This window comes from Cavia porcellus, unplaced genomic scaffold (assembly GCF_034190915.1).
Source record: "Cavia porcellus strain 051 isolate PalLab524CR breed Dunkin Hartley unplaced genomic scaffold, mCavPor4.1 scaffold_2, whole genome shotgun sequence".
Taxonomy (NCBI): Eukaryota; Metazoa; Chordata; class Mammalia; order Rodentia; family Caviidae; genus Cavia; species Cavia porcellus.
In genome coordinates, this window is record NW_026947485.1 from 16843866 (window position 1) to 16858795 (window position 14930).

General features: G+C 39.3%; 1 protein-coding gene across 4 annotated transcripts; it reads left to right on the top strand.

Annotated features, from left to right (window-relative positions):
* The first annotated feature begins 5417 nt into the window (after positions 1-5417).
* On the top strand, positions 5418-7708 carry Arl4a (ADP ribosylation factor like GTPase 4A). 4 transcript variants are annotated; one of them, XM_005003621.4, is made up of 2 exons: positions 5418-5588; positions 6701-7708. In XM_005003621.4, exon 2 carries the CDS (start codon positions 6791-6793, stop codon positions 7391-7393), a length of 603 nt encoding a protein of 200 aa, XP_005003678.1. In that variant the 5' UTR covers positions 5418-5588; positions 6701-6790; the 3' UTR covers positions 7394-7708. The 4 variants fall into 4 exon arrangements, with proteins under 4 accessions (XP_005003678.1, XP_013007950.1, XP_005003676.1 ...); XM_013152496.3 differs by having other exon boundaries at positions 6704-7708; XM_005003619.4 differs by lacking the exon at positions 5418-5588 and adding an exon at positions 6120-6229.
* The last annotated feature ends 7222 nt before the right edge of the window (positions 7709-14930 follow it).

Here is a 14930-nt window from a genome sequence, read left to right on the forward strand (position 1 = left end):
ACAAAAACAAAAAGCCAAAACAAAAAGCTTAGGGGGGAAAAAACCAGTAAGAAATGGTGATGGTGCAGAAGGCAGATAGACATTTTGAATAAGGTATTAGGGGAAGGCCTCTCTGAGGCATGGCATTTATACCTGGGCAAGAGGCAGAGAGAGTACATGGGTGACGAAGCCCACGATGGGCGTGAACTAGAGGGACGGCAGTATGGTAGGGTGAGGCGGTCAGTTTGAACTTACGTGTTTGATTGGCTTTGCTGATGGATTATTGTGATGTATGAGTTTAAGCCTAGGCTACTGCTCTAAGAAATGGGTAAGCTAGGCTGCCAGTAAAAGTGATGGGAACTAGCGAGGAGCCTGAGCAGTAGGCTTAGCAGCTGAGATGCTTATTTGCCAGACAGTTGTAGAACTTGGGCATGAAGTCCAGACTGGAGACAAATTTAATATAGGTGGTCTAAATCCCTGGACTTAAACCTCAGGCAGTGGATGAAATTACCTACAGGGAAAAGTAGAGGTGGAGACCTAAGCACTAAGCTTTAGAGCATACCACCAAGATGACACGAAAACTTGTGACAGAAAGGATTAAAATGTTCATGAAAGAAGACAGAAATGTCAAAAGGCCTGGGCAGAGGAGAATGCTGAAATAAAATATAACCCACAATTTTTGGTTAAAACTGGAAAGAATCAAGGCTCATCTGTTCTGATGTGCAGCCCTGCTGAGGCCCTGTTAGCCTGGATTTTCTCATTGTTAACCATCCCAGGAGACAGATATAAAGCCAAGACACAGGAACATAGAAAGTATACTGTGTATGTGTGGCATGAAGCTGTTCTCTCACTGGGCCTTTTGAAAAGTGCAGCTGGACTCAGGCACGGAGAGGCACATGAAGGCCCTCCTGGAGGAAAAGACATTGTCCTGCGGCTTGGAAGCCAGTGGAGATAGTCCTTGGATCTGCCCATAAAAGGAGTTCATAGAGTGTCCTTGGACTCACGGGTAGGGGATCTATCTAGGAGTAATTCTAAGGGAATTTTGGATTGTGCTTTCCTTCTAACATTCTCCTTCTAAAGTTTTGTCAAAAATTGTACCCTGGCTTTGTACTGTGATGGATCAACTCCTGGAGTTCAGTTGGATAAAACACTCTGGAACCACACAAACGGGACAAATCTCTGGTCTCTTGCTTACTAGCTAAAAGGTCACTTAGCAGGAAAATTAACTAGTTGAAGTGAGAGATTAAAACAAACAGATTATATATAGTGAAAATGAGAATGAAAAGAGAAAAGTGGATTAAAAGGAGATTGATGGCTAATTATTAGTGTGCATAAGAGAAATTTTTAACTGGCTGTGAGATTTCTATTTAGGATGACTAAATTAGCTTCAACCAAAATAGGGACTGAGAGTAACCTTATACAGTATGTTAGTTTTCCCCTTGTAGAGGTACAACACTCAATTACCCACAATTTAAAGATGAGGCTAAATTTAGCTCACATTTCCCAGGGATTCAGCCCATGGTTGACTGATGGTAGAAGTGCATGGCACAGCGAAGATGCTTAGTTCATGGCTGCTGAGAAGCAGATCCTTGGCCAGGAAGAGGCCAGGGATCAGACACAGTATCCAAGGCTGTGCTTTCATGAACTACCCAGACACATAGAGAAATGTGCCTCACCAATTTCTCAGGTGGCTCCCAGACCAATCAAGTTAATACAATGAAACTTAACTCCTACATCATGTTTTAGCAGGGCTGATAATGGTATCATGTAATGGATTGAATGTTCTGAGGTTCTTCTGTTAAAGTCCTAATGCCCAAAGTATATTCCCCTTCCACTATATAAGTAGTGTGTTGACTGTGAGATCCTCACTAGACACTGAATCTGTCTGTGCCTTGATCTGTGCCCAACCTTTAATATGCTTAGAAATATGTTTTGGTTGTTTATTTATTTATTTATTGTCTTTTTCGTTTTTATTGGTACCAGGGATTGAACTCACGACTGCCTGCTTGCAAGGCAGGCGCTTATGCCGCTGAGCTAAATCCTCAGCCCCTAGTTGTTTATAAACTACTCATTTATCATATTTAGTTGTGGCAGAGCCAAAGGGATAAATATATTCGTAATAAATAAGTTTGAAACAACTTGGTCATTTAGGAGGACTGTTCAAGAGACAATTAGGAATAGGACTTCAACAAAACTTTCTGAATGATATTGACACATTCCTTCAGACATAAGATGCATTCATTTTTGTACTGTATTGAGATTCTCCATTTCTGCACATTCTTTTTTCCCATGGGAAATCATAATGTCTTTCGAATTTGCTTGAACATCTCAGAAAACTGTGCCTCTGTGCTTTGCCAGCTCATGCCTCTACCTTCAATTCTGACCTCTCACCTTGTCTGATGATGTTCTCTTAATCCCAACCTTAAAAATGACACTTGTATAGCAAGAGGCATAATGGTAATAATTTTTGATCACCTGCTATTCTATTTTTGCATCATATACTATGTCCATCCTTCTAACTGACTCTGTTTTGTTTTGTCACATTTGGTTTTATTCTCTTCAAAAAAAGTAATAAGAACTATAGGAGTAATAAAACCCAAAAAGTGTAATTGTTATTGTAAAAAAGAGAGGAAAAGAAAGTTGCCTAAAGGGTATAACTGCATATATATTTAAGTGTGTAGGATAAACATATTACTGAGTTTTTGTTGGATCATTGAACAGAACTGTCTGCAATCTCTTTGTATGAATGTCCACTTTGTATGCTTTAATTTTGTAATTTGGACAACTGTTTCTAAGATGACAATATGTAATCTATTAACTAGTGATTTCTTACTGTATATTTTTTTTCTTGAAATTCTGTACTACTTGTACCCTTTTACTGCTGTTTTTGTTTCTTCTCTTTAAATAACAACAAAAAAATGACACTTGTCTGTTAAACTACCCTGTCCATTGTCAGGTAAAGTTTGATGAAAGATAGGCTTGATACTAATTATAATTCATAAACCCCACTGCACATTATAGCAATTATGTACACGTGTGTGTTAACAGCTCTGCTGGACTGCTTGCTTCAGGTAGAGACCATTCTACTTACTCTATTTTCAGTTTGGGAAATTCCAATATGTATTCTTTGAAACAAGTAAAGTGAAGTATGTTTGAAAAGAAAAACTCAACAGAGAGAGGCAAAAGGAGGACATACCAGTTTCTATGTTTATGTTCAATATTATAGCAGAAAACTGGCTTATGGAAGAATATTACAGACATTAGATTTGATCTGGGTTTGACATTTAATTAAAAATAAAAACAAAGTCAATTAGGTGCTTAAAGGGAGAAGTCTTATGTGTTTCTTAAAGATAGTATTTGCTCAAAATGTCTAATCATTAATTACCTGTAATATTTGTTTGAAATGCAATTACTGGCCCTTTTGATGATCGTGATTTGGGAGGTCTGATGTGGAACCCGGAAACCTACATATTTACAAGAGCTTCCAAGTAAAACCTCATTATTTGGAAAATGATTATTAAAGATACAGGTTCACAGAACTCCCAGTGTCTATGAAACTTTTTCACAGCATCTCAAGCTAAAAGGCATAGCCTACAGTTTCCTTTATTAAGTAGATAATGTACAAACAGTTGTAGTTTCTAACATGGTCCAATAGATGTCACTGTGTTTCCCTCACAAAAATTAAACTATTGCACAGAATCCCTAGAAATTTCCTGAGGGACCCCAGGATATAGCATTGCACTGGTTCTGAGCTGCATCCTAAAGGGAACGTTTTCCTGGCATAATATCTAAATAAAATATCTCAAAGGGCTTTTGATAGGGAGCTTATGCAGCAAAGTGAAGTGGGTTCCATAAACTTAATCACTTTTTACACAATGCATTAGGCGCTTGTTTTCATGTATTTATTACTGCTTATGCAATAGGCAGACACACTGAACATTTTCTCTGTAAAAAGGGAGAGACCAAATGTTTGAAGCTTTTTCTCAATAGATGATCTTTATAGTCTATTTTTCTTCCTCTCTCCTTCTTTCCCTTCCTCTCCTTCTTCTCTCTCCCTCCTTCCCTCTGCCCTTCAAACATGTAAATCATTATCTCCTGAGTGTGACCCGCAGGGTTTCTAGATAAACGCTTATAGCTTAACGTTAAGGTGCAATTCAGTAAGAGTGATTTGACAAGGATGAAACCTCTCAGTGTTTTCCTATCTTTCTAGCCCAGGAAAGGATTTAAAAAATAATACTTTTGCAAGGAATACTGGCAGGGTCCGCCTGATTTCAAAGCTACTATAAACCCTAAAAGTCCTTCATAATCTTTTTGCTAATTCCTGTAAATGGCTGAGTTTCCAGAATTATAACTAAAAAGGCAATCTTAAGCTTATACTAGAGTCAATAAATATTTGATAAAGTATGCAATGTAAGATTTCTAGCTCTTATTTCCAAAATTTCACTAATCCTTTTGAAACTATGCATTGGGGTGAGTCTGCACGTTCTTCTACTGCTCTTAAAGGCAGTAACTATCACTTGTAATAGAGATCTTGAGAAAACCGGAAATTCCTCTGGGAAATTCCAATTCATATTAAAATATACGTTAGTTAAAAGTACACTATATAAATTCTTTCAAATTACAATCTCATATGGCATTCATTATAAAAAAAAATCTTGTTTTTTTTCCATTGATGTTTCCCCAGAATTTAAATCAGTACCTCTCTGTATTTTCATGAGCACTTTGAAATTATCAAGAGTCAGTCACATTTTCTAAGTAAATTTATGAGACAGTTTGGCTTATTGGTCGCTCAGAAAGACACTGCTATTTCATAAAAGCAGTCTGTTTGGTAACCATCCTATTTCCAAGCACCCAGAACTGTGCCTCCTATTCAATCAATATTTGTGAATTTATGGATAGAGGACACAATTACATTGAGAATCATCCAATAGAAAGTGTTATGCATTTAATGACTAGTAGACAGGTTATCAATTCAAGCACCACCACTTATTTTCTGGGATCATTAGAAACATCCATTTAACCTCCTGTCATGTGTGAAATATTTTTACCTCACTACCTCGTGGCCAAGGAGCTAGAATCACGTGTAAGGATACGTTCATTTGCTTCTGCAAATGAACTTGTGTTTGCAGGTGTTTGCGCGTCCAGGCACCAGGCCGCTGGGGACAGCTCTTAACTACCTCCACGTCACCCTCTTATGTAAGGAGCTCGCTGTCCGGTGCTGACGGGAGTCCCTGCCCCCACGTCACGCGCCCTTCGCCCCCAAGGACGCCCTCGGCCTAGGCCGACCGATTTTGCTACGCGTGGCGGCAGAGGGGGGAGGGGGGGGAGGGGGGAGGGGGGCGGCAGCGCCCAGCTCCATGCCGTCCGCGCGGTTCGAACGTGACCTTGTTTGTCGTTGCTAGGCGACGCGGCGCCCGCGCGCCCCCCACTGGCCGGCCACAGCCCCACACGCGGGGAGGGCGGGGCCGCGGCGGGCGGGAAGAAAGCAGCACCGTTGGCGCGGCCTGGTGCCGGCGCCCGCCGGCTTTGTGCCTTGTCGCCGCCCGGGCCTCACCGGTGTCCCAGCAGCTGTGGGAGACGCGCGACCGGGCAACGAGGCGAGCGCCCAGGTGAGCGGTGGGGACGGGACGGTCACGCCCGGGCGAGGTCGCGGGCCAGCGAGGTACGGCGAGAATGGACAGAGCGGAGCCTGCTGCGGGGCAGCGGTTTTTGGCGCGGCCGCGGCGTGGGTGGTTTGCGCCTGAGCGGCGGGCGCGGCCCCGCGAGCCGGCGGACGAAGGGTTAATGACGGCGCCGGCGGCACTGCGGGCCCCGGATGTGAGGGCTGCGGCGCGAAGCCCGCGGGGCACGCTGCAGGTGCGCAGGGCGACCTGACAGCCTCGGCAGCCGCCACCTCAAGGCCGCCTATCGCTCCCTCCGAGGCCGCCGGGTTTCCTGACTCAAGGGCAACAGGTGGTGTCTGTGGACCGGCCCAGAGCCCTGTGCAGCCCAGCTGAGAGCGGCAGCTGCCCTGGCCAATGGGGCCACGGGGGCGGGGTGGCGTGGCTGCTTTTGCGCGGATGACCAATGGGATCGCAGATTATGGGTGGGCCGGAAGAGGTGGGCGTGGCCGGAGTGTGAGTCCAAGGTTTCCAACGCAGTAACTGCCAGAGCTGCTTGGAGGTCTGAGCTGAGCGGACGTGGGGCGCTGCCCTCGCACTGCAAACGCTGCCAATGCTTTCTGGTTGGGACGCAGACTCCGCTTTTGGAGGTGAGAGCGTTTTTTTTGAAATGGGATGGGGCGTGTAATAGTGGTCTTGAGTCTGCTGTTAAACATGTGGTATTAGATTTTCTAAGGTGAGATTACCTTTATGAGTTTTCTGCCAAAAATAAAAAAAAAGAAAAAAATAAAAAGGGAGGCTGCGGGAAGGTTGGACTTCCGTGGTTACGGCGACTTCGACCAGATTCTGGTGACTGGGTTGTCTTCAGAATGAGGTCCGTTGAGGGTTGGGGACCGAGGGCAGTATACAAAAGTACACCCTATACCGATTTGAGTGAATCTGAGAATTTGGGTTACAGTTATTCCAGCGTTTGCCTTGTACTGCTTACGTTTTTGTCTCAGGTGGTTTGTTTACTGAAGCAAGTTTTATCAGGCGCCTTTCATTGCTCTTTTAGGAAAAATAGAGAAGACTTGTTTTAGCATATTACTTCCCCAAGAATAACGTGTCCATTTCTTCCCCAGCAGTCTGGTAGCTGGATCACCAAGGAAAAGAAATTCCAAAGCAGTAGGAAGAAAGTATTTCAGTTTGGGACCCTCAAACTGCCCCTGGAAATGGGGAATGGACTGTCAGACCAGACGTCTATCCTGTCCAGCCTTCCTTCCTTTCAGTCCTATCACATTGTTATTCTGGGTTTGGACTGTGCTGGAAAAACAACAGTCTTATACAGGTTGCAGTTCAATGAATTTGTAAATACTGTACCAACCAAAGGATTTAACACCGAGAAAATCAAGGTAACTTTGGGAAATTCTAAAACAGTCACTTTTCACTTCTGGGATGTAGGTGGTCAAGAGAAATTAAGACCCCTGTGGAAGTCGTACACCAGATGCACAGATGGCATAGTGTTTGTTGTGGACTCGGTTGATGTTGAAAGGATGGAAGAAGCCAAAACTGAACTCCATAAAATAACTAGGATATCTGAAAATCAAGGAGTCCCCGTTCTTATAATTGCTAATAAACAAGATCTGAGGAACTCACTGTCTCTCACAGAAATCGAGAAATTGTTAGCAATGGGTGAACTGAGCTCATCAACTCCTTGGCACTTGCAGCCCACCTGTGCAATCATAGGTGATGGACTCAAAGAAGGACTTGAGAAACTGCATGATATGATAATTAAAAGAAGAAAAATGTTGCGGCAACAGAAAAAGAAGAGATGAATTCGATACCTTTTATATCTGTGTGAAGTAGGTTTTCTCTGGTCTGAATTTGGCGAATGGAAGCGTGTCTACAGCCTGGTTTGCCTGTTTGCCCTCCTGGATGCTATTAAAGCTTTGTTTTGTTGAACAGTCAGATGCCCAACTCTGTTTCCTTGTGGAAGATGAGCAAATGCAGTGCTTCTTAAAGAGGTCTCTTCTTCCTACCCCATGTGTTCTGGTACTACCATTTTGGGAAGGCAAGCAAGATAGTAAATTGACCAGAAAATAGTTGTGGAAATTTGATCTGAAGTTAATGAAATAAAACTTTGAAGAGTGTGTCTTAGTGTTTTTTGTGTTTGTATCTTTTAGGAGGAAGTCTTTGCAGAGAAATTGCCTACAAGGCTTTGTATGTTAAAATAAAATGCTGGTGAGTGGAAATGTTAAGGTAGATTAATATGCACACACACAGTTATGCTAATCTATATTGATTGTGCTGGGACAGGAGGAAGTGTTTGCTTTTTTAAGTTTTGGCTGGATAGTTGTTAGCATTTTCTGGAATCAAATAATTTAATGTTATAACTTTAGACAGTTTTTTAAAAACTTCGTCTAAGCTGGGCATGGTGGCACATGCCCATAATTTCAGCACTCCGGAGGCTGAGGCAGGAGGATCCTTGCAAGTTTGAGACCATCCTGGGTTACAAAGTGAGCTCAAGACCACCTGAACTGCACAGTGAGACCTTGTCTCAAAAAGCCAAAAAAAAAAATGTTGATCTAATTTTAATAAAAATAAGATGTTTGAGGTATCTTCAAGTGCATGGACTAGTTTTGACAAAGCATGTTTTGGTGTGTAGTTTACTTTATAGAAATAGCTATGCATCTTCCTATACAATTTTAAAACAACGTTCTTGGGATTTGGTGCTAATAGAGAAATGTTTGGTTGTCAGAAGCACTTTCATATGAATAACCTAAAGTCTGCTTGATTCTTATATAGTAAATATGGGCACATAGATTAATTATAAATACATATGCTTAGATACATATATGGACTTACAAAGAAAACAATTATTGAATTCACTCAAGAAGATATAATTACAGTAAATGAATAGTCTCTAGCTAAAAGACATTTGTTAATATTTGCTGGCTGAAAACGTGTTTTTTCATATATTTTTGTAGTATTTTGGGAAGAGCAAAATCTTTATAGAACAACACCCGATATGCTGTGGAATGAAAAAGTGTAAGATACATATATGCGTTCTGAGCTTTAATTTTTTGTTTACCAGCTGAACAGTATTGCTAGGCCTGTGCAGTCCTGATTATGGGAAGAATTGGCACAGTACTGCAGATAAGAATAGTAGCAAAGCTGTTTTACGAAGATTCACTGGTGCTGTTTGTATTGTAATAAAAACAAAATTTTATAAGAAGGGAAGATCTTTGTTTAATTCTTGTAGGGAGAAACTTAATTCTAGTAGTCATATATTGGCAAGTAAGTGTATTTATTTCCTGTTTGTAAAGCCAACAGCTATTTATCCTGAAGTCATCAAGAGAAATGCACTTTGTTAGCAGGTTTTGGGTTTTTATTTTGGGTTTAAGTTTTGTCTGCTTTATTGGTTTTCCAGTGGCACAACTTGAAATTTTGGAAACTTGGTTCTTGTTATACACAAAATAAAGTAGCTTCCTGTGGAGCTCTCATATAAATGTACTTGCACTAGTAATGATTATTTAGAATGTTTATATTTATAGAAATGTAGATAATAACTACCAATAAACTACTTGAGGAATTAGGGTAACAGTGTTTGATTTTGAGTGTGTATATATTTCTGCTTTTGCTGATGCATTTAATTGTGTAAAAACAACTTTGATCATGTGGGCTAGTTTTATAATAGTTCATATTTTCTCAGATGATACAGACATCAGACATCAAAGACTATTGCCTTCCTAAATTTTTTACTTGCTACGTAAACTAGTTTTACGTTGACTTTTTTTTTTTTTTTTTTTGGTACTTGGGGTTGAACTCAGGACCTGGAGCTTGCCAGGCAGACCGTTAGGCTGCCGAGCTAAATCCCCAGCCCAGCATTGACTGTTTGGAAAATTTGTATTGACCTTTACTTTCTAGCCTAGTAATTTGATAAGCAAACCCATGAATTTTTAATATTTAGTGAAAAAAGAAAAATGGCATGAACATTGCATAAGTTTTTATTTATGAAAGTTTATAAAACTTACAAGATTTTTAAAATTGGTGTCACATTCTTCACCTATTCTAGCTACCGATACCATAGGCTAATAATAAAGGATCTCAAAATATACCCAGAGGAGTTGTTTAGGCAGTACTTTTATATATACTATATATATTTCTGATTTTTAAAGGTACACATCTCCAACTCAGCCCCCCTCTCTCTCTACCCGCCCAGTCTCCATCTCTCTGTTTGTCTCTTTCTCTGTCTCTTTGTATGTGTATGTGAGTGTGTGTGTGTGTCTGTTTTGGAGCTTATATTTAGACCTATAGGTATCTAGAATTCCCAGCACCTAAGATAATTACTAAAATCTTACATTTGCAATTACTTAGGATGAGACAACTCCAAATTACACAGAACACAGACACCTTAGGAGATTTAAATGCTCAAGAGTTGTTCTAAAATGGCCTAACAGTTGTATACTTTTAAATGTCATAGGCTCAGTAATAATCATTATAAAATGAATTAAATCCTTATTGGAAGTCAAATAGTGTAGTTAATCATATAAATATATGTAAATGAAAAATGACTAGTCTGTAGATAGTGGCTTATGAGCAGAGAACAAAGCATAGACTTCAAATGTTATACGAGGTGTCTGACAATGGAAAAGAGTTTTACTTATTCATAATGACCTTGAATGGAGTCCATGGTAGTGTTTGAAGGGTCTACTTGGTAGTTTCATCATTTATGCAAACTAATTTTATCAGTGGAAATCAAAGATGCCAAAAAGTATACTCAAATTCAATAATACAAAAATCAGTATTTAGCTGGTACATCTAGAATCTTGTATATGTTATCACTGTGGAGGCACAGATGGAGGCCTTTAGAGGTTTGAGTTTTAAATTCAGAACATTCTGGATATGGATAGTGGAGTTGTGGGATAGTGTGGTGTTTAAATAAAGCCTTCGTGTGAACCAATACAAAATGCCGAACTACAAATTAGAAGTTAAGGTATTTGAAAGTCAAATATAATAGTGTCAACAAACCATAGCGAGACTATTTATCTAATTCTATGTGTACAAGTGGAAAGTAATACCCAGTAGAGGGCTGGTGGAGGAGGAACTAATAATACTGGTCAACAGCAGTGTGAGCTTTGAAGGAAGCTCGTTCCTGACTCAGTTATTTTGGTGACTTTTTAGCAAGTAAGGAAACGTAGGAATGCTCTACTGGTAAAATGAAAACTGCCACAACTTTGGAAGGATTGAGTGACATAATGTGTACAAACTACAATCACAATTCATAAAACCAATAAATGGTACCTTTTACTAGTCAGTAGGAATTAGCTATATTGTGAAGCCTGTGGTATCATTGATAATTGCCATAAAAGTTCACATTTGAGTACTGAATCAACCTTTAACTACTTTTATATTGGGGAATTTAATATGCTTTCAGCCTTAATTTCTTCATTTGAAAACTGAAGATTATACTTACTATTGGAGATTCAAAGAATTAAATGAAACTTAGCAAAACACCTGAGATATAACATTTAGTGGATCATTATTAATAGCTAGAATATTTTCTGAAAGATATCTGAAGAAATTCCTTTGGAATAGGGGTATGATAGAACAAGCTCTTATTTGTTTTCTTATTGTTTACCACAGTACAAAATACGAGCTTAGCAAACTTGAGAAAGTCTAAACATACTGAATTCTCTTGAAACCTAGGTCATTTCCTTACCTTTCTAAAGGGTCAGTCCATTTTGGCATAGTATAATCATACTTTCCCTAACTATTTTAAATCATAGGATTGGGGGCACAGATATAAATTAGAATATCTCATTTTGTAGAATTAAAAAAATTTGGAACTTGAAAAGTGCCTCAAAATTTTTATCAGTAACTCATGATTTAATGGTAAACAAGAATCTGTATGCTGATGTTTTTATGGAAAGTTGCCAGAATTTGTGGGCACATCTGTGGATGATGGTGCATATTTGTGTGTGCAGGAAGCTATATGTGCTGTTATTTTCTAGTCAGTTACTTCCAGTTTTTGGACTTACTTTTATGTCTTCTGCTTGTGTTTTATAGATGAGATTATCCATTCTGGCAGGATTGAATATAAGCACATTGAGTAGAAAACCCTTGGGAAACATAAAACCTACTTTTTTTCTTGAACTGTCTCTACCCTGATTCTATAATAAGAAACTAAAGCAGTGTTAAACCAGAAGTGTTACCTGGAGTAGTAGTCCACTTTTGGTGCAGGTATGTATTGTATGACCTGTTTTAGACGGAATTGGAATGAGTTAACACAGTGGTTCTCAAGAGTGTTTTCCCTGAACCAGAAATATCAATGTTATCTAAGAACATTCTAGAAATGCAAAATCTCAGGCTCCCCTCCAGACCTGGAAATGTGAAACTTTGGAGCTGAACCTACCAATCTGTGGTCTTACAAGATCTCCAGATTTATTAAAGTTAATTACAGATTAACAATTCAGTCAACTGCTAAAATTTTAAGATAGAATGGCGGTTACAGTTCAGTTGTAGAATACATGCTTGAGGCACTTGGTTAAATCTTTAGGATGCATACAAGAAATCCTGAAAATTTAAAAAATAGAATAAACTTTAAAATAATTCCAATACTACAGAAATTCACACTCGTAAAAGTTTTTTCACGAGCATGTTTGCTGAATAACACTGTGAGACTATACTGAGCAGTGGAAATGTATGAAAATCTAGGTTCAACTAGTTTGTGTAGAAGATGTTTGATATAGAGTAGTATATTTGAGGACGAACTCTTCCCATTTCAACTTCGCATGCAAAGAGAATATGAATATTTTTTCCTGTTACAGTATTTTTTAATGCAGAAATAATAAACAGCATGTGATTAGAAATTATGGGCATCCACTCAGTAAAAGTATTAGATGTTAAACTAGTTTTATTTCCCTTAGTCCATCATGAATCGAGATACATGAGTCACTGAAAAACCGGTATTCTATGGGACATTTTTCAAAATTTGTTATACTTCAGGATGGCTTCAAGAGATTTTAAAAATCCTTAGACTTTGCTTCACACATTTGGAATCAAGTCTCTGTGGGAAAGGGCCAGTAATTTATATTGTAACACTTCCTAAGATTTTTAACATGTCTAAATCAGCCAGATTTAGAAAACTTTTCTTTGGAACTTAAACTTTTGGGGCTAAGGATGCCAGGAAGATGAGACTTTTAAGTGGCAAGAGTAGTGACATCATAAACTATCCTACTGAAAATTTCCCTGGCTATTTTAGATACCTTTGCTTCTACATAGTGGAATGTTTTGCATTGGCTTAACATTTATGACCGACCTGGGTTGTCAGATCTGTGCGTGTCCCAGAGTAGCTGGCTCAAAGGAAATCTGCAATGAGTGCAAAAAAAGCCATATGAATAGACATTTCCCCTCTGACTTTCTGTGTTCTGTACTTTATGCTTCAGAGGTATGTGATGTCTTAGAAATTTACATGGATTCTGCTCATTGCACCAAAGGTAGAGAAGCATCGCGGATTTAGATGAAGTACCAGCTAGTGACTTACAGTACTGCTTTTCTACCACCTGTTGGAAACTTTTGAGGGTTACAGATTTCAGTGATCTTAATCATAGTGGTTTTGGGAACTAGCAGATACGGTAAGGGAAAGTCCAAAGACATATGGTAGTAGTGATATTTGAAGATAATGGACAGAGCCAAATGGCCTAAACCAATAGACTGGGCAATCTTCTCACCTTGAAATGGCAACACTACCTCTTACAGGGATGTGTTATGCAAGCAGCTTTGTAAGTCACCTGGTGTGGTTTCTGGCAAATAGAGTAAACATTCACTCCAGAAGTATTTGAATGGCTGTCTCATGCTTCCAAGTGTGTGGGATTCAGCTGTAAGCAAAAAAGATGAGTGCTGTGTCTGTCCTACATTGGAAAGTGGGGCCACAAGGACAGGGAGCTTATTGTTGTCATACCCCTGGCTTTAAAGGTTACACGGATGAGCACAACAAACTCAGTCCTATGATGAGTGAGTGGAGCTCAGTTCTAGAAGGACGTTCAGACAAAAGTTAGTAAAACAAATTAGATGGAAAGTGCTATGGGAGAAACGAAAGGCTGAGGAGGAGAAAACAGTGGGACTGACTTCTTTTGATAAAGACCTGGGAAAGAAACAGAGGAAGGGGCGATTCAGGAAGAGAGAAGTTTGTGTTTGGAGGCTCTGAGATGGAAAATCACTTAAAGGAGTAGAGAAGTGGGTAGATTGGTGTGGCACCCAAGGGAGAAAATGACAGAATATGAAGCTGAAAGACCCAAATAAGGAATTGACTATTTATTTATAGTGTCTTAAATGAGAATGTGTTTCATTTAGTCTTTACATAGTTAACTAAAAGTTACCATTTGTGTTTAAATTTATCATATTTTCCCATTGGCATGGCCATTTTATATTTTTTCTTTTAAACATTATTATTATTATTATTCGGTACCTGGGCTTGAACTCACAACTTGCACTTGCCAGGGAGGTGCTTATGCCACTGCACTAAATCTCCAGCTAGAGTTACTGCTTTAATCTTTTCCCCTTTAGTGTTATCAGTTCTTTCGCTGTTCATTTTGTTATCATGTTTACAACATGCATGTACACTACCACTTCTACCAGTTATACTTTCTGGAAAATAGAAAGATATAAAACATTTTAAACCCATTTTTCCTCCCTTGTGATACGAGCTTTTGTGGTTAAATTTTTACATTTACACATTTAAGATCCTGTAAAATATGACTATTATTTGCATATTTATCTTTTCTGTACTGTTTTGTCTTGAATCTCTTTTGTAAATATTTTTCAGTTTGCATCTTTACTACTACGTGTTTGTGTTATGTGATGATCACATTCCTCGTGGGGAGCTGGCACATGCACATGACCCATCTCAGATCCTTTCTTCCTCTTCTGCCTTGCCCTCCCCACCATCTCTTGATCCCCAAGACCCGTGTCCCTGCTTCCTATTATCTAACATTTATTTTGCTCTTTTCCTTGAATATCTTAAGGTGCCATCGAGGGTTAGTTTCCTTGTGCCTGAAGAACTTCCATTAGCTTTGCCGTATGTGTGTGTGTGTGTGTGTGTGTGTGTGTGTGTGTGTATGTGTGTTTTCTTTTGTGAGGAATGTGCAGATCTTAAATATGTGGCTTGAAGCCCCTGTCAGGTGATATCACCTGGATATCTGTGGACCTTTTTGTCTTCTATTTTTGAAATCAAACTTTGCCTCTTTGTTTTTCTAGTTTTTATCAAATTGTCTTCCTACATTGTAAATAAAATTTTTTTAGTAATGATTTATGACTCTGTCAAATGTCACCTTTCTCCTGAGAGAATTTAGTTTTGCAGCTGGCTACAAA